The 17769-nt window shown below is 47.9% G+C and overlaps 2 protein-coding genes across 2 annotated transcripts; both read left to right on the top strand.

The window, feature by feature from the left end:
• Positions 1–6079: 6079 nt before the first annotated feature.
• LOC135909876 (uncharacterized) lies at positions 6080–17604 on the top strand. Its single transcript, XM_065441911.1, has 3 exons — positions 6080–6280; positions 6908–7115; positions 17129–17604. The coding sequence occupies exons 1-3, from the start codon at positions 6164–6166 to the stop codon at positions 17518–17520; spliced, it is 717 nt and encodes a 238-aa protein (XP_065297983.1). The 5' UTR covers positions 6080–6163; the 3' UTR covers positions 17521–17604.
• On the top strand, positions 9839–13980 carry LOC139052745 (uncharacterized). The gene has a single exon (XM_070529801.1). It carries the CDS (start codon positions 9841–9843, stop codon positions 10639–10641), a length of 801 nt encoding a protein of 266 aa, XP_070385902.1. The 5' UTR covers positions 9839–9840; the 3' UTR covers positions 10642–13980.
• Positions 17605–17769: the final 165 nt, after the last annotated feature.

Raw genomic sequence — 17769 nt, 5'->3', positions numbered from 1 at the left:
GAAACGGAACGACGGCGAATTTGTGAGTGCCGACCTACTCTTAACGATTGATGGGCACGACGTGACAGCTTTAGTAGATACTGGGGCAGACTTTTCGATAATGAGTGAGCAGTTGGCAGATCGGCTTAACAAAGCCAAAATGCAATGGACGGGCCCTTATATTCGAAATGCCGGGGGCCAGGTAATGACACCTATAGGAAAATGTACTACATGACTCCAGATAGGAAATACAGCTTTTGTCGCCAGTTTTATTATTTTAAAAGAGTGCTGCAGATCCCTCATCCTTGGAATGGACTTCTTGCGGGAGTACGGCGCCGTGGTTAACATACGGGACGGCGGGATAATCTTGTCAACTAGTACAGACACGAGCCAAGACGAAGAGCGCCAACGTACATCGTTACGTGTCGCCGACGACGACGTCTGCATACCACCACTATCATGCAGTCTTGTTTCCGTCAGCTGCGGAGAACAATTTAACAAGGACGGTGTAGCCGAGCAACTAACTGCACTTCTGTTCCATCAAGGTGTTGCGATCGCGCAATCGTCAGCCTAATCGGTGGTCGCACAGAGGTACTTCTGACAAATTTTACCAATGAACGCCAGCACATCAGCAAAGGCACCGCTGTGGCGTACTTTGATGAAATTGACCACGTTCAATAGTGCTTTGCTGTAAAAGAGGAATCGATCACCGATACCGTATCCAGCTTTTCTGGACATAAGGGTTTAGTTCGCGTCAGTGCCACCACGTGGCGTGCTAACCTTAAACTTTTCAAACTTCCCGCGGTGACGCGTGATGACGTCAACCAAACAAAATAAAAATAAAAAAAAGCTATCCCTGCACATTGAACATCGCCACAATGCTTTTCCGCCCGGCGTTATCAGTGTTCTTGATCAAGCGTATTCGCTCGTCGCCTGGAAATTATTCGTCATCCAGCGTTTACTCGCGACCAGCAATTGTTGATTCTGGGGTTTTGATGCGGTTCTTTTTTTTCTTCTCTTTTCCTTTCCTTTTCTTCCTCTTTTTTTTTCATTCTGCGGAGTAAAGAAGCTAGCCTAACCGTCAGAAGCACTTCGTGGCAGCCTTTCTTCAGTCGGAAGACATTGTTAACGTCCGAACATCGCACAGCGCCTACTAGAGACGCCGTCGTGGAAGGATTTTGATTTTCCCCTATCGAATACGTTAAGGTGCACACAATTATTTCACTAGCGACTTTTCAATGCGCAATCATGGGCTATCGCCGCAGCTGCAAATCTAGATGTGCTTAAGTACTAAACATATACATGGATATATTGGTTTTTCACCTTGACACAAAAGTCACGAAACAAGAGTTGAGCAAACTGTCCCTGTGTCGTCGCAGAGTGTGAGAGGGGGCTAGTTGGTATTCCATGCTAAACTGACTAGCGCAAGAGTGGACACGGGACACTACAGAGGCGACAAGGATAAGCGCAAACTTCCAACTGGGCGCTTGTCCTTGTAGCGCCTTTAGTGTTCCCTGCCCATATTCCTGTGGGTGGGCAGCGCAACCCGGACGAAGGACGAAAGGAAGAACACAACACGAGCGCAGACTAACAACATGTTTATTATTTCAAGTCCGTGTGCGGTTTTGTGAAACGAAGACAACGAGAGTGCCGTCGTTACTACGAGTGGTCCAGGTCAAGCCAATCTTCGCTGGAATTCCTCTGGAACAACGTCCGGCGCAACCTACCCCCCAGGGAGAAGAAACCCAAGCCCACGACCAAAGTGCTGAACCTAACCGATATCGGCGTTCCAGATAAGCACATGAACATTCTTGAATTAGGCCCAAAGTTCTGCCTAGAGCCGTGCCTAGACTCTGTGAATAAGATAGCCACCGTTAGATCAGTGTCTAAAAATGTAGCAGAAGATGAAAAATTCAGGTGCATTTCTGAGTGCGTTGACGTGTTAGTCAGACATCAAGGAAACCAGAATGGCAGAGCGCGGAAAATTCAACCCCTTGTGCAATTTTTAAGGGAAAACGAAGTGAAAGTACTGACCGCTGATAAAGAAGGGTACTTCGTCCTCCTAACGGAGGGGCAGTTTTCCGAGAAAGCCTCAGCCGCTTTAACAAAGAACTTCAAGAAGGTGCACATTCAACCGAAGAAAGTCAAAGATGAAGCAAACAAATTGTTGCTAGAATTGAACCTCGAGCGTCTATCTGGTGCGTGAACAAAAGTCAGGGGTTGAACCTTGAGGTGTTCTTTACGATATAAACGCATAAACCCGACCAACCTTTACGAACCATTGTGTCTGAAAGAAACACATGGCAACACGTAGTTTCTGGTTATCTTCAGAAGAACTTAACAGGGCTCCAGGTAGAAGACCCATTCAAAGTAAAAAACTCGGAAGATGTCATTAGGTTTTTACGAGAAGAGGTGCACCCAGCATGCACAGCGTTCAGCGTCGACGTCACAGATTTATACTATTCCCTTCCTAGAAATCAGCTGATCAAGACAATCAAAGATTGCATTATGGAAAACGAAGAGTTAAAGTTTAGAAATGATAGTGGCGTCCCGGTTGAGTCGTTTCTCGAACTCTTGGTTTTCTATTTAAATTCCACGTTCGTTATCTGGGATGATCAAATAATGATTCAGAAGCAGGGGGTCTGCATCGGCTCTCAGGTCGCACCCATTCTTAGCGAGATCTTTCTCGGCACAGTTGACCGGGCACTCGAGAGCGCCTTGGCAGGAACTTTGATCAAGTGCTTCAGGTTCGTTGACGACTGCCTGGTAGTTATCCCCTCCCAAAACAGTTCCAAAATTATTGGAGATATTCTCGCCGCTTTTGATAAAGAAGGAATGGGTCTCAGATTTACTCATGAACTACCCAGTAATAATGAAATTCAATTTTTGGATTTGCAGTTAAGACTAACAGCGCAACACATTTGTTGGCATTATAACCCCAGGACTAGCAAACCAATTCTAAACTACGCCTCGGCACACTCAAAACTTGTGAAAAGAGGAATTGCTATGACGTGTTTGGGTTCCGCACTTAGAATGTCGTGCCACCACCTCGCCAATCTGAGCTTTTCGCAACAACTCAATCGTCTAGAGAAGGCCGGTTTTCCAAAATGCATTATTGTATCAATATGTGAAGGGCTAGTGAAGAAAATAAAGAAAGGGGACGCACCCCAAAGACAGATCGGAAAAGTTAAAAAGTACGCACTCATCCCTTATGTACATCAGATGGGGCATGGGTTAAAAAAGACAGCCATGAAATATGGCGTTCAAGTAATCTTTTCAGCAAAGAACTCCTTAAAAAAGATTTGCAATCTTGTCAATAGACCTAAACAGCCGTCCGAAGCTACATGCCGCGTCAAACACTCGGGGCAGCTTGTGGCATGCTCGGTGGGAGTGGTCTATGTCATCCCTCTTTCGTGCGGCAAAATGTACTTTGGGCAGACGGGACGCTGCCTTAACATCCGCCTTAGGGAGCACCAAGGTGCGATCAGGAATGAAACAGGTTCGAATCTGGCCGCGAATTGTAGTGTTTGCTCATGCAAACCCATGTTTGAACAAACAGAAATACTTTATAAAAATATGCATCAAATTAACCGCGACATTGTAGAGGCCTACTTCATGCATGTGAACGCAGGCGCATGCGTCAGCCAGCCTTCTATCACTCTACAGGATAAAGAAGCTGATTTTTTGAATGGCAAGATAGGCTAACACCCTTGTAAACGTCATTTTACACGTGTTTACATTTTCTGTATATTATAGTCCGTTGCTTGAAATAATAAACCAGTTGTTAGTCTGCGCTCGTGTTGTGTTCTTCCTTTCGTCCTTCGTCCGGGTTGCGCTGCCCACCCACAGGAATATGTTCAACCACCAACTCGCCCAGCTTGCCGTCTTAATTCCCCTGTCCACTCTTGCGCTAGTCACTTGAGTCTGGGTCGTCATCCGTTAGCATGCTATGGCCGAAGCTGCTCGCAATATTAGGTCACATTTACTGGCCACCAGGCCAGGTACACCCTTGGGTACGACATATACAGTACTTGCAGTTAGTTTCCATAGTCGTCTCCTCTGGCGGTTATCCACGTGCGTGAAGCAAGAACGCTATATAAAATTATTCTGCAGTAATATATGTGGGATTTGTATGTTCTCCACATTCTCTACCATGTTGCCGTTCCGCCTTTATTATATAGCCGCAATGTAGACTAGCAGCTATCGAACGCCATAAAGGCTATCCACATATTCAACCCTTAATGACAATCGGTTATCTTCCCTCCTCATTACATGTCCTGCCCATGCCCCCTTTCTTTTTCTTGATTTCATCTAAGATGTCATTACCTCACGTTTGTTCCCTCACCCAATCTGCTCTTTTTTTATCCCTTAACGTTACACCCATCATTATTCTTTCAATAGCTCGTTGCCTCGTCCGCAATTTAAGTAGAATCCTTTTCGTAAGCCTCCAAGTTTCTGCCCCGTAGGTGAGTACTGGTAAGACACAGCTATTATAGACAAACTGGATTCCAAGGGAAGGGAAGCGTAGCAGGGGGCGTCAGAAAGTTAGGTGGGCGGATGAGATTAAGAAGTTTGCAGGGACGACATGGCCGCAATTAGTAGATGACCGGGGTTGTTGGAGAAGTATGGGAGAGGTCTTTGCCCTGCAGTGGGCGTAACCAGGCTGCTGCTGATGACGATGATGACGCATTCAAAGACCTCACGCGCAACTCCTTACACTTAATTGTATTCAAGAGTTGTGCGACTGCCCAGGACATCCTTAAAGAATGTAAAGCTTCATAACGCTTCCTTAAGGAAGCATTATGAGGCTTTACTTTCCAAAACCACGATTTCATTATGAGGCACGCCGTAGTGGAGGATTCGGGAATAATTTAGACCACTTGGGATTTTTAACGTGCCCCTAACCTTAAGTACGCGGGTTTTCGCATTTCACACCCATCGAAATACGGCTGTCGTGGTTGGGATTCGATCCCGAGACCTCGTGAGTAGCAGCGGAATCCATTAAAAGCTAAGCAACTACGGAGGGAAAGGAATGTTGGCAGTAGGAGGAAGGTGACAGCCGGCACGTGAGACAATTTGTTCCCATCCTCATTGCGCGAGAATGGGTGCCATCTGTTCAAGAATGACACCGTAGAATGCACTGTATTCAATGTGATGGAGTCCGCGTCCAATATTTCAGACCCGAATCATACTGTAACTACTGACGACCAGGCTTCTCGCTAAGACGTGCAGTCGCTTGACAGCTGCCGAGCGCTGGCGCCTGATTTACGAGATGGCGCACTTTTATCCCACGCGCTGCACAAGCGGAAGACCGGACTATGCCGCTCTTCCGCTTGTGCAGCGCGTGGGATCAAAACTGCGCCATCTCGTAAATCAAGGCTGCGACTTGGCATTGCAGTGGGTCCCCGCGCATATCGGCCTGCCCGGGAACGAAGCGGCCGACGCCCTGCCGAAGCAAGCTCTCTCGACTCGCTTCCTCCTCGCCAGCTCCGTCAGCCGTTTCGACGTGGCCAAGACGGCGATACTAGACAGTTTTAGTTACACGTATGTAGAGACTTCACGTACGCAAACGTGAAAAGCCTACGTACTTTACGTGCACGCTCTCTGAAACGCTTTTAGCTACACGTACGTGACGCGCGACAAGAAGGACCATGTAGCTCCATCTATCGGGAAGTATGAACACTGCGGCAGCCAATTCAATCCAAGATGAGTATTTCAGCCAAGCCAGTGTGTTCATGGTGTTGTGTATTGATGCGTGCCGATAATTGTTTCAGCAATGTCTGGAAGTGTGTTGTGCAAGCGTTACCTGCTGTCAACGTTGTCCTGGAATGAAATAGCTGACCTGTTGATGACAAAAACGCAGCGAGAGCTTCTGAATGGTTCGTTGGACGACTTGGAGTACCACTTCAGGCACGATAGAACGTCGGAGTTGCTTTGCTATCGGTCGCAGCGCGGGCTGCTTGACATTGACAGCATAGAGCCCTCACTGTTCAGGCAGCAATTTAGATTTGAGAAAGAAGATTTCAATAACTTGTTTCGTGCTCTTAAACTGCCGGAGACCGTGAAGAGTGCTCAAAATGCGACTGTGCCCGGTCGGGAGGCGTTGTGTATTAGGCTTCGACGCCTTGCCTACCCAAACAGGTGGTGTGATGTTGAAACTATATTCGGCAGGCATTCATCAGTGATGTCGAGTGTGGCGTCAGAAGTTATTTTCTACATCGTAAGCGAGTTTCATCATCTGTTTGAAGACTGCAACAACCATGACTGGCTGTGTCCTGCCACCCTTGGAGAGTTTGCAAATGTAAGTTGACTGCTTATTTTTTCTTCCAGCCTCGTGCTGGTACTGAACAGAAACAAGAAGAGATGTTTTTGCTGTCTGTTTACACAACGTCATTTTTTTGTCCCTGTATGGTACTGTGCCTTGTTTTCACTGTTATTTCAGCTTTTGTGTTTATTGAGGACTAAAGTTGCAGCGGTAGATGGGAATAAGAAAGTTAGAAATTCACAAGCCGTCGACATGTGCTGCTATAAAATAGAGAAGACAATAGCCATAACAAGCGGGAGCATTGCGATCACTGAAACTACTCATATTCGCATATAAGACATCTATAAAACAGTTATATCTGTCACACGTAATCAAGATATTGTTCGAAAAATTATTTTGACACAGAAATCTTAGTCTTCAGTTTAGGTCGAACGGCACATCACCTCAGCAAGGTTCGCATAATATAGCCATGTAGACTACGTTACACGTGATCAGTGCAGGTTGTGTATTTCAAGCTGCAAGATTTCACTTAAGTACGTATACATTATGGACGCTATATTCTACGACAGAGGGTTCTATGTAAGAAAGGTTATTAAAAGAACAGATACCATTTTACGCTTAACTACAGCCTGAGCTTTGATCACATTTAATTTTGTCTTGCAGGCCACCCGGAACCGTGGTGCAGCGCTGACAAACTGCTGGGCATTTATCGACGACACGGCACGCCCCATATGCCGACCCAAAAGGAACCAATGCGATTATTTTTCTGGCCATAAGCGGATGCACATGCTCAAGTACCAGTCGGTGATGTGTCCCAATGGCATTGTGTGCCAACTTGACGGCCCTTATACTGGAAGGCGGCATGATGCAGGTAGGTTGCCCTGTTTCTTGTGTGAAAGAACTTTTCATTGATATTTTTAAGAGACAGTCAGGTACCTGGAATGGCTCGTCTCTTTCATAAATATATGTTCAGGAAGGTAAGTACGGGCAAAATTGCTCTGGTGCCAACCTGAGCCTTGTTGTCCTCCCTTTTCACTTTGATATTGTCACGTGGTAGCGACGGTAAAGAGAGAACACAGTAGCAGTACTGTGAAAGACAAAACTAGCTTTTATTGGGCGAACCTGTGCCCACAAAACAGGCTACACTTAAAGCACAACGATAGCGGCGAACACAGTCGGCGATCGTCGAAAATCTGATCAGCGGGTCAAGCGCGTCGGCTTTTATAGATCAGTCGTCGAATGTTCCAGATTAACTGATGGGACCCGCGTGTCTTCCACAGAGTTCTACACCATTCGTGTCACGCGATGAAATCTGATAACACAAGGTTCGGCGACAACAGACACGCGGATAGAAGCGTCGATAACTTTCCAGAAACGTCGGATACATGCAGGCGCGTCCCTCGCTGTGCGATTACAGTTGTTAAGCGGCGAAACGTGGTTGCCCGATAAAGATAAGTACACGTGTCATTACCCCCCTCTTAAAAAGCATCGACCCGATGCTGCAAACAAACGAAGGTAACAAAGAAAAAAGCGCTCGTAGCAAAGAAAACAACAAACTAAGGAAGTTCATCAGCGTCCGTAAAATGGTTTAAGGCGCACCACGTGGACCACTTCAGATCGTGCGCGGCGCCGCTGTGAGTGCGAAATGCCGTCTGGCACGACCTCATAGTCCAGAGCGCCAATACGTCGGATGACCTTGTAGGGTCCGAAATAGCGTCGGAGTAGTTTCTCACTGAGTCCTCGTCGGCGTATCGGTGTCCAAACCCAAACACGGTCGCCGGGCTGGTACTCAACAAAGCGTCGTCGGAGGTTGTAGTGTCGGCTGTCGGTCCTCTGTTGGTTCTTGATCCGTAGGCGGGCGAGCTGTCGGGCTTCTTCGGCGCGCTGGAGGTAGCTAGCGACGTCAACATTCTCTTCGTCAGTGACGTGGGGCAGCATGGCGTCGAGCGTCGTCATCGGGTTCCTGCCGTAAACCAGCTTAAACGGCGTGATCTGTGTTGTTTCTTGCACCGCCGTGTTGTAAGCAAATGTCACGTACGGCAGGACGGCATCCCAGGTCTTGTGTTCGACGTCGACGTACATCGCTAGCATGTCGGCGAGGGTCTTATTCAGCCGTTCCGTAAGACCATTCGTCTGCGGGTGGTAGGCCGTGGTCCTCCTGTGCCTTGTCTGACTGTATTTCAGAATGGCTTGGGTGAGCTCCGCTGTAAAGGCCGTTCCTCTGTCGGTGATGAGGACTTCTGGGGCGCCATGTCGAAGCAGGATGTTTTCGACAAAAAATTTCGCCACTTCGGCTGCGCTACCTTTCGGCAGTGCTTTAGTTTCAGCGAAGCGGGTGAGGTAGTCTGTCGCCACGACGATCCACTTATTTCCGGTTGTTGACGTCGGAAAGGGTCCCAGCAAGTCCATCCCGATCTGCTGGAATGGTCGGCAAGGAGGCTCGATTGTCTGTAGTAATCCGGCTGGCCTTGTCGGCGGTGTCTTACGTCGCTGACAGTCTCGGCATGTTCTGACATAATGGGCGACGTCGGCGGTCAGGCGCGGCCAATAATACTTTTGTTGTATCCTCGAGAGTGTCCGGGAAAAACCGAGGTGTCCAGCGGTCGGATCGTCATGTAGGGCGTGCAATACTTCTGGACGAAGTCCTGACGGGACAACAAGAAGGTAGTTGGCGCGGACTGGTGAAAAGTTCTTCTTCACGAGGAGACTGTTTTGAAGCGTGAAGGAAGATAGTCCGCGCTTAAATGCCCTGGGGACAACGTCGGTGTGCCCTTCCAAATATTCCACCAGGCCTTTTAGCTCCGGGTCTGCCCGTTGCTGTTCAGCGAAGTCTTCCGCGCTTATCATGCCAAGGAAGGCATCGTCACCTTCGTCATCTTGCGGCGGCGGGTCAATGGGGGCGCGCGATAGGCAATCGGCATCGGAGTGTTTTCGTCCGGACTTGTAGGTTACAGTGATGTCGTATTCTTGTAGTCTGAGGCTCCACCGCGCCAGTCGTCCTGAAGGATCCTTTATACTCGCTAGCCAACACAAAGCGTGATGGTCACTGACGACTTTGAATGGCCTGCCATAAAGATAAGGGCGAAATTTAGCTGTAGCCCAAACGATGGCGAGGCATTCCTTTTCGGTCGTAGAATAGTTGCCTTCCGCTTTTGACAGCGACCGGCTAGCGTAAGATATCACCTGTTCGACTCCGTTTTTCCTCTGTACTAGAACCGCACCGAGGCCTAGGCTACTGGCGTCAGTATGGATTTCTGTATCGGCGTACTCGTCGAAGTGCGCAAGTACCGGCGGCGACTGCATGCGTCGTTTGAGTTCTTCAAATGCGTCGGCCTGCGGCGTTTCCCACTTGAACTCAACATCACATTTAGTTAGACGTGTCAACGGCTCGGCGATGCGTGAAAAGTCCTTGACAAAGCGCCTGTAGTAGGCACACATGCCAAGGAATCTACGCACTGCCTTCTTGTCGGTGGGCTGCGGGAACTTTGCGATGGCAGCTGTTTTCTGCGGGTCGGGGCGTACTCCGGATTTACTGATGACGTGGCCTAGGAACAGAAGCTCCCACGATAATTGCTACTGCGCACCATCGCAGACGAATGTGCGCGCGAGTGTCTTGCCGAAATTGCCGCCTCTTTGTCAATAGAGTGTTGTACTTGATTCTTCTTTTGTTGCTATCGGGCGATGTCGAGCTTAATCCTGGACCTCTCACCGAAGCAGCAATGGAGGTACTTAAAAGTTTACAGACTGGTCAGGCAGCAATCATGAGCAAGCTAGATACCATCGATACCAAGTTAGCCAAACACGAGGCTATGCTGGCGGAAGTAAACAGTAGGCTTGGTGTAACTGAGGAACGGGTTGGAACGGTAAATAAATTAGTGTCGGACCAAGGAAATGCAATACGATCACTTGAACAACAAGTATCTGCCATGCGAAAAAAAAACGTTGATCTTGAAAACAGAAGTCGCAGGCTTAATCTTGTCTTCTATGGAATAAATGACGGAAACCATTCTGAAACGTGGATTCAATCCGAAAACTTGGTTAAAGATATTTGCAAAACTAACCTGGGGATCGAACTGAATTCGATACAAAGGGCACACCGAGTAGGTCGTTACAGTGATAGGTTCAAAAGGCCAGTCATAGTAAATTTTTCTTCATATAAGGAAAAACAGGACGTCTTGTCAAATGCTAATAAGTTCAAGGGGTCACCCTACAGTGTGGATCAGGATTATTCATCCGAGACCCGAGAAATACGGAAGCATCTGTGGGAATACGCAAAAGTTAAAAAAGCGGATAGCAATAACAAGGTAAAGCTAAACTTCGACAAACTTATTATTAACGGAAAGACCTTCACGTGGGACAAAGAAAAAAAAGAAGTTGTTCCATTCAGGGAACGGTGACGCAATAGAAAGAAAATGAAACAAGTATGTCGTAACCTCGTTGCTGTTGTAGTAAACTGTAGGAGTATAATAAACAAAGTCGATGAATTCGCCGGTCTGATAGAGTCTGTCAAGGCTGACATCGTTTTTGGCACAGAATCGTGGCTGAACCCATCTATCGCGGATAGCGAAGTATTCCCTAAAGAATTCATTGCTTATCGGAAGGACAGGCCCCGCCTCGGTGGAGGGGTGTTTTTGTTAATTCACTCTTCTCTTAAATCATTTATGCTAGATCTTGATACCCACGATGTCGAATCAATTTGGTGCTCAGTCACCCTACCTGATAACTCCTCATACGCTGTTGGATCATTCTACAGACCACCGAACTCAAACTTCAAACTGTTGCAATCTTTGTTTGACATCGTTTCGGAGGCATCCCGGCAGCCTATTTTGCTTGCGGGTGACTTTAACTTACCTGACTTGGAATGGCTTGAAGGTGAATGTGTATGCAAAGTTGACAGCCGTGTTAACTTAGAAATGAAAAATCTTGTAAACACCTTCGGACTATTACAGTATGTCAGTGCTCCAACTCGGAATAGTAACATTCTGGACCTTTTGTTCTGCAGTTCCCCTACCCTTATTAGCTCGGTTTATATAATACCAGGAATAAGTGACCATCACGCCGTCATTGCAAACATTAAAACAGATATTAACCGATCAACGTCACGCACTTCAAGGAGAGTTTTTTTCTTCGAAAAAGGTGATTATCCTAGTATCTCCCAGGAGCTCCTCGATTACTTGCCGGTTTTTGAATGTCTTGCTGAGGATTACGACATCCATGGTTTATGGCGGGTATTTAAAGATAAACTGCTTGAGCTTACGGACAAGTATGTTCCAAGCGTAGACTCCACCAGACTCAAAAAACGTAAGAAACCCTGGGTGAATTCGCGTATTCTCAGAATAATTAAAAAAAGAAAGAGAGCATTTATTAGATACAAAAGAACTAAAAGTATGAATCACATAAAAAAGTTATCTGAAGTAACACAGGAGTATAAGTTTGCTATAAAAAATACGAAGGAAGAGTACTTTAAGACACTCAACGACAGAATGAAAACTAATCCTAAACAATTTTGGAGGTTTTTAAAAGGATGCGGATCAGATTTTGTAGGAATAAATGAAATTGTTTGTAATCAACAAATAATTACAGACGATTTTGAAAAGGCAACGTGTTTGAATACATATTTTCAATCTGTCTTCCTACCTAAATCCAATCATAGCTCTACACCACATGCAAGCAGACTTCCTTTAATGGAACAAGTTGAATTAAGTGTTAGAGGCATCGAGGCACTCCTAAAGGTGATAGATGAAACCAAAGCAAACGGTCCGGATGGTATATCTCCACGTATACTAAAGCGGTGTGCTACACCTATCTCGATGTACCTTTATTTAATCTATGAGAAATCGCTATCCACAGGACTCTTACCTAATGACTGGAAAACCGCTCAAGTTGTACCTATTCATAAAGGGGGTTCGAAAAGAGATGTCGCGAATTACAGGCCGATCTCACTAACATCCATCTCGTGCAAAATCATTGAGCATATTATATATTCCGAGATAATGCGTCACATAACAAATAATAATATACTAATCAAAGAACAACACGGGTTTCGGAAAGGTCTATCTTGCACAACACAATTAATTGAATTTTATCACGAATTGGCATTCGATGTTGACGAGGGAGGACAAACAGATTGTATCTTTTTAGACTTTCGCAAGGCATTCGATACAGTGTCACATCCACTTCTTCTTATTAAACTTAAAATGTTAAACATTCACTCAAGCGTACTCGCTTGGATTGAAAATTATCTGTCTCAGCGCCGACAATGTGTTGTTTTGAATGGAAAAAGCTCGGCATACGCTGATGTGACGTCAGGAGTCCCACAGGGCTCAGTCTTAGGGCCACTTTTGTTTCTACTTTATATAAATGATATTTCTGTTGGTATTTCTTCATGTATTCGGTTGTTTGCCGACGATTGTGTTGTTTATAGGAAGATTAAGAGTGAACAAGATGCTGCCATGTTACAATCTGACTTAGAATGTATTAATACTTGGTGTTCCACATGGAAGATGAATTTGAATTTAAAAAAGTGTGTTCATGTATGTTTTACAAGAAAGAAGAAGCGGATTGTAAATCTTTACCAGATAAATAATACCCTGATAAAAAACGAACCTATATACAAGTATCTAGGTGTGACGCTCTCATCCGACTGTTCATGGTCTGCTCATGTAGATGACGTCATTGTAAAAGCTGGTAGGGCACTCAATTTTATTCAGAGGAACTTGAAATGTTCACAGCCGAACCTAAAGAAAACTGCTTACCTAACATGTGTTAGACCAATTTTGGAATACGCCTGTGCCGTCTGGGACCCCGTGCAGAAAAACTTGATTGATAAGCTGGAAAGAATTCAAAACCGAGCTGCTAGGTTCGTCCTGGGGCGGTATGGGCGGAGAGAAAGTTGTACTGAAATGAAACTTGAATTGAATTGGGAGCTGCTTTCCTCTCGGCGGAAAAAGTTGAGACTGAAGTTTTTATACCTCATATTTAATAATAAGACTGGAATTAGCAGTAAAAGCTACTTGAAAGAACCACATTATATTTCTAGGCGTAATGACCATTCACTTAAAATTCGCGAATACCGTGCCAGGACGCACTTGTTTGCGGATTCCTTTTTTGTGAAAACTATTGTGGAGTGGAATCGGCTGTGTGAAGAGCAAGTGTGCTGTACGAATGAAGATTTGTTTTTTTCCCTCCTGTAACCCCCCTGCTATAACGCCTTCGGGCAATGCGGGGTAATTCTTGAATAAAGAAAAAAAAAATGCTCGTCGTAAGCGAAGCGGCATTTTTCTGGCTTCAGAGTGAGCCCTGATGACTTGATCGCCTCTAGTACTGTGGCAAGCCGCCTAAGGTGATCGTCGAAATTTCCGGCGAAGACGACGACGTCATCCAAGTAAACGAGACAGGTCTGCCACTTCAGTCCTGCTAATACTGTGTCCATGACGCGCTGGAACGTTGCAGGCGCCGAACACAGTCCGAATGGCATAACCTTGAACTCGTAGAGGCCGTCTGGCGTGATGAAGGCGGTCTTTTCGCGATCCCTTTCGTCGACTTCTATTTGCCAGTAGCCAGACTTGAGGTCCATCGATGAGAAGTATTTAGCATTGCAGAGCCGATCCAATGCGTCGTCTATCCGTGGGAGGGGGTATACGTCTTTCTTCGTGATTTTGTTCAATCGACGATAATCGACGCAGAAACGTAGGGTTCCGTCCTTTTTCTTCACTAAAACAACTGGAGACGCCCACGGGCTTTTCGACGGCTGGATGATGTCGTCGCGCAGCATTTCGTCGACTTGGTGTCTTATAGCTTCGCGTTCTCTCGTCGAAACTCGGTAAGGGCTCTGGCGGAGTGGTCGAGCGCACTCTTCGGTTATTATGCGATGCTTTGCGACTGGGGTTTGTCGAATCCTCGATGACGTCGAAAAGCAGTCTTTGTATCGTCGAAGCAGACTTCTGAGCTGCTGTTGCTTAATCAGTGGGAGACTTGGATTAATGTCGTAGTCTGGTTCGGGAACCATGGTCGTCGGGGTAGATGCGGCGGAATCCGAGAGGACAAACGCATTACCGGTTTCCAGAATTTCCTCGATGTACGCGATCGTCGTGCCCTTGTTGATGTGCTTGAACTCCGGGCTGAAGTTTGTCAGCAACACTTCAGTTTTCCCTCCATGCAGTCGAGCGATCCCTCTTGCGACGCAAATTTCACGGTCTAGCAGGAGACGTTGGTCACCTTCGATGACACCTTCTACGTCAGCGGGTATTTCGGTGCCGACCGAAATAACAATGCTGGAGCGGGGCGGGATGCTCACTTGGTCTTCGAGCACACTCAAGGCGTGGTGACTACAAGGGCTCTCTGGCGGTATCGCTTTATCTTCCGACAGCGTTATTGACTTCGACTTCAGGTCGATGACTGCGCCGTGTTGGTTCAGGAAGTCCATACCGAGAATGACGTCTCCAGAACACTGTTGGAGGATAACGAAGGTGGCAGGGTAAGTCCGGTCATGGATGGTAATTCTTGCCGTGCAGACTCCAGACGGCGTGATGAGGTGTCCTCCAGCGGTTCGAATTTGAGGGCCTTCCCACGTAGTCTTAACTTTCTTCAACTGGGCGGCGATGTGTCCACTCATGACGGAGTAATCAGCCCCTGTGTCGACTAAGGCAGTGACTGCGTGGCCGTCGAGAAGCACGTCGAGGTCGGTGGTTCTTTGTCTGGCGTTGCAGTTAGGTCGTGGTGTCGGATCACGGCTGTGTCGTGTTGAACTGAAGTTGGAACGTCGCGTCTTCAAGTCGTCGTTCGTCAGTGTAGTCTTGGCTTCGCGACTTCTTCGGGACGGCGGTGTGTCGTCATTAGGTCGTCGAGATGATTTCTTCGTCATGTTCGTCGACGGCGGAGGATCTTCGTCAGTTCGACGAACAGCAACCGCACCTCCATCGGTTGCTGCTTTTAGTTTTCCGGATATGGGCTCGCAGAGCGGCCCCGCGCTGGGGCGGTGTATGGTCGGCGCGGCGGCGACAGGTAGCGGCCTGGTGACGGCGAACGGGACGGTCGTCGAGGGCTCCATTGAGTAGCGGCGAGGTAGTCGGCGATGTCACGTGGGCGCTCTCCAAGCTTTGGACGCGGCGCGTTGACGGCGAACCCTCTCAGTCCCATGTCACGGTATGGGCATCGGCGGTAGACGTGACCCGCTTCCCCGCAGTGGTAGCAGAGTGGGCGGTGGTCAGGAGCGCGCCAAACGTCGGTCTTCCTCGGGTAGCTCCGCTGGGCGACGGGTGGGCGCGCTGTCGGCGGCGGCGGCGGTGCTCGACGGAATTGCGGCGTTACAGGGCCCTGGCACGGTCGCTGAGGTGGGCCTTGACGGCGTACGACGGCGGCGTAGGTCATCGCTTCGGGCTGGGGTTGCGGTAATTGAGGTTGCACCTCGGGAACTCCAAGCGACCTCTGAACCTCATCTTTGACGATGTCAGCGATCGAGGCCACTTGAGGCTGCGACGACGGGAAGATCTTCTGAAGCTCCTCTCGTACGACTGCCCTGATAGCCTCGCGCAGGTCTTAGGAGGCCAGTGATTGAACTCCGGTGCGGCGGTCGAATTGCCGGTTTCGCATCTCGAGTGTCTTCTCGATGCTAGTGGCCTCGCGAAGAAACTCGTCGACAGTCTTCGGCGGGTTTCGTACCATACCGGCGAAAAGTTCCTCCTTAACACCACGCATTAGTAGCCGGACTTTCTTTTCCTCGGACATTTCCGGGTCGGCGTGGCGGAATAGGCGGCTCATTTCTTCTGTAAAAATCGCCGTGGTCTCGTTGGGCAGCTGCACTCGGGTTTCCAGTAGTGCTTTGGCTCGTTCTCGGCGAACGACGCTTGTGAATGTCTTCAGGAAGGCGCTTCGGAAAAGGTCCCAGGTCGTTAACGTGGCTTCTCTGTTCTCGAACCACGTCCTGGCAGCGTCTTCCAATGCGAAGAAGACATGTCGCAGTTTGTCGTCGCTGTTCCAGCTGTTAAATGCAGCGACCCTCTCGTACATCTCGAGCCAGGTTTCCGGGTCCTCGAATGTTGAACCGCGGAACGTGGGGGGCTCCCTGGGCTGCTGCAGCACGACGGGGGATGCTGGGGCGGCCATTGGGGAGGACTTGGTGGCAATCTTCCTGCTCGTCTCAGGTAGGAGTCCGTGCTCTGGGGGCAGTCCTTGCAGCCGGCGGCTAGCTCGCTGGTCTTGGGCGACGTTGGTTTTGTCCTCGGGCTTCGGACTTGGATCGCGGCTTTGCGGGGGCGTTCGGTACATGAACGCACAAGCACCTCCACCAGATGTCATGTGGTAGTGACGGTAAAGAGAGAACACAGTAGCAGTTCTGTGAAAGACAAAACTAGCTTTTATTGGGCGAACCTGTGCCCACAAAACAGGCTACACTTAAAGCACAACGATAGCGGCGAACACAGTCGGCGATCGTCGAAAATCTGATCAGCGGGTCAAGCGCGTCGGCTTTTATAGATCAGTCGTCGAATGTTCCAGATTAACTGATGGGACCCGCGTGTCTTCCACAGAGTTCTACACCATTCGTGTCACGCGATGAAATCTGATAACACAAGGTTCGGCGACAACAGACACGCGGATAGAAGCGTCGATAACTTTCCAGAAACGTCGGATACATGCAGGCGCGTCCCTCGCTGTGCGATTACAGTTGTTAAGCGGCGAAACGTGGTTGCCCGATAAAGATAAGTACACGTGTCAATATGTTTGAAATAGTTTTCCGCATATGTTCACACTTGCTATTACATAGCTTTCTTGACGCCTTGAGGTTTAGTTGGTGAGGCAAATGTTTACTTAAAGTACTAATTTTAACATGACCGATGTTGTCTCATTTTGTTAGTCAGTTGAATTTCTTTTCTGTTGTTGTTGCAGGGATACTCCAGAGCAGTGGCCTCTATGCGAAACTGGAAAAGTTGGTGGGGCCCCACCAGTTCGTCATATACGGCGATCCTGCATACCCACTGAAGCCACTTTTAATGAAGCCCTATGGCGGCTCTTCGCTGACGACAACGCAGTTGGCATTGAACACTAGCATGAGTCATGTTCGCCAGGCTGTTGAATGGGGATTTGGGAAGGTGATCAATGAATTTGCGTTTCTGGATTTAAAAAAAAATCAGAAATTGCTGCGACAAGAAGTCGCTCACATGTACAAAGCAGCGACTATTCTGACCAACTATCACACGTGTTTTTACGGCAGCCAGGTGTCTCAGTACTTTGAACTACATCCACCCAGTTTAAATGAGTACCTGAGGCCACATCACTGAAGTACTGTCTGAAATATAAGGCATTGTGCTTTCCAGATTGCCTTGACCCTTGTAGAAGTGATTGTTCGTAAGAAATTGCTCCGACAAGAAGTCGCTCACATGTAAAAAGCAGCCACTATTCTGACTAACTGTCACACGTGTTTGTACGGCAGCCAGGTGTCTCAGTACTTTGAGCTACATCCACCTAGTCTAAATGAGTACCTGAGGCCACATCACTGAAGTACTGTCTCAAACATAAGGCATTATGCT

Source organism: Dermacentor albipictus, unplaced genomic scaffold (assembly GCF_038994185.2).
Source record: "Dermacentor albipictus isolate Rhodes 1998 colony unplaced genomic scaffold, USDA_Dalb.pri_finalv2 scaffold_31, whole genome shotgun sequence".
Classification (NCBI taxonomy): Eukaryota; Metazoa; Arthropoda; class Arachnida; order Ixodida; family Ixodidae; genus Dermacentor; species Dermacentor albipictus.
Note: the sequence above shows the minus strand (reverse complement) of the source record. Positions and strands in the feature narration are given on the sequence as shown.

Excerpts from the sequence above, each read along its gene's own strand:
- LOC135909876 (XM_065441911.1), top strand. The coding sequence starts at position 6,164 with ATGTCGAGTGTGGCGTCAGAAGTTATTTTCTACATCGTAAGCGAGTTT. Across the intron at positions 6,281-6,907 it reads CCCTTGGAGAGTTTGCAAAT|GCCACCCGGAACCGTGGTGC; the intron begins GTAAGTTGACTG and ends TTTGTCTTGCAG. Across the intron at positions 7,116-17,128 it reads TGGAAGGCGGCATGATGCAG|GGATACTCCAGAGCAGTGGC; the intron begins GTAGGTTGCCCT and ends TTGTTGTTGCAG.
- LOC139052745 (XM_070529801.1), top strand. The coding sequence starts at position 9,841 with ATGTGCGCGCGAGTGTCTTGCCGAAATTGCCGCCTCTTTGTCAATAGA.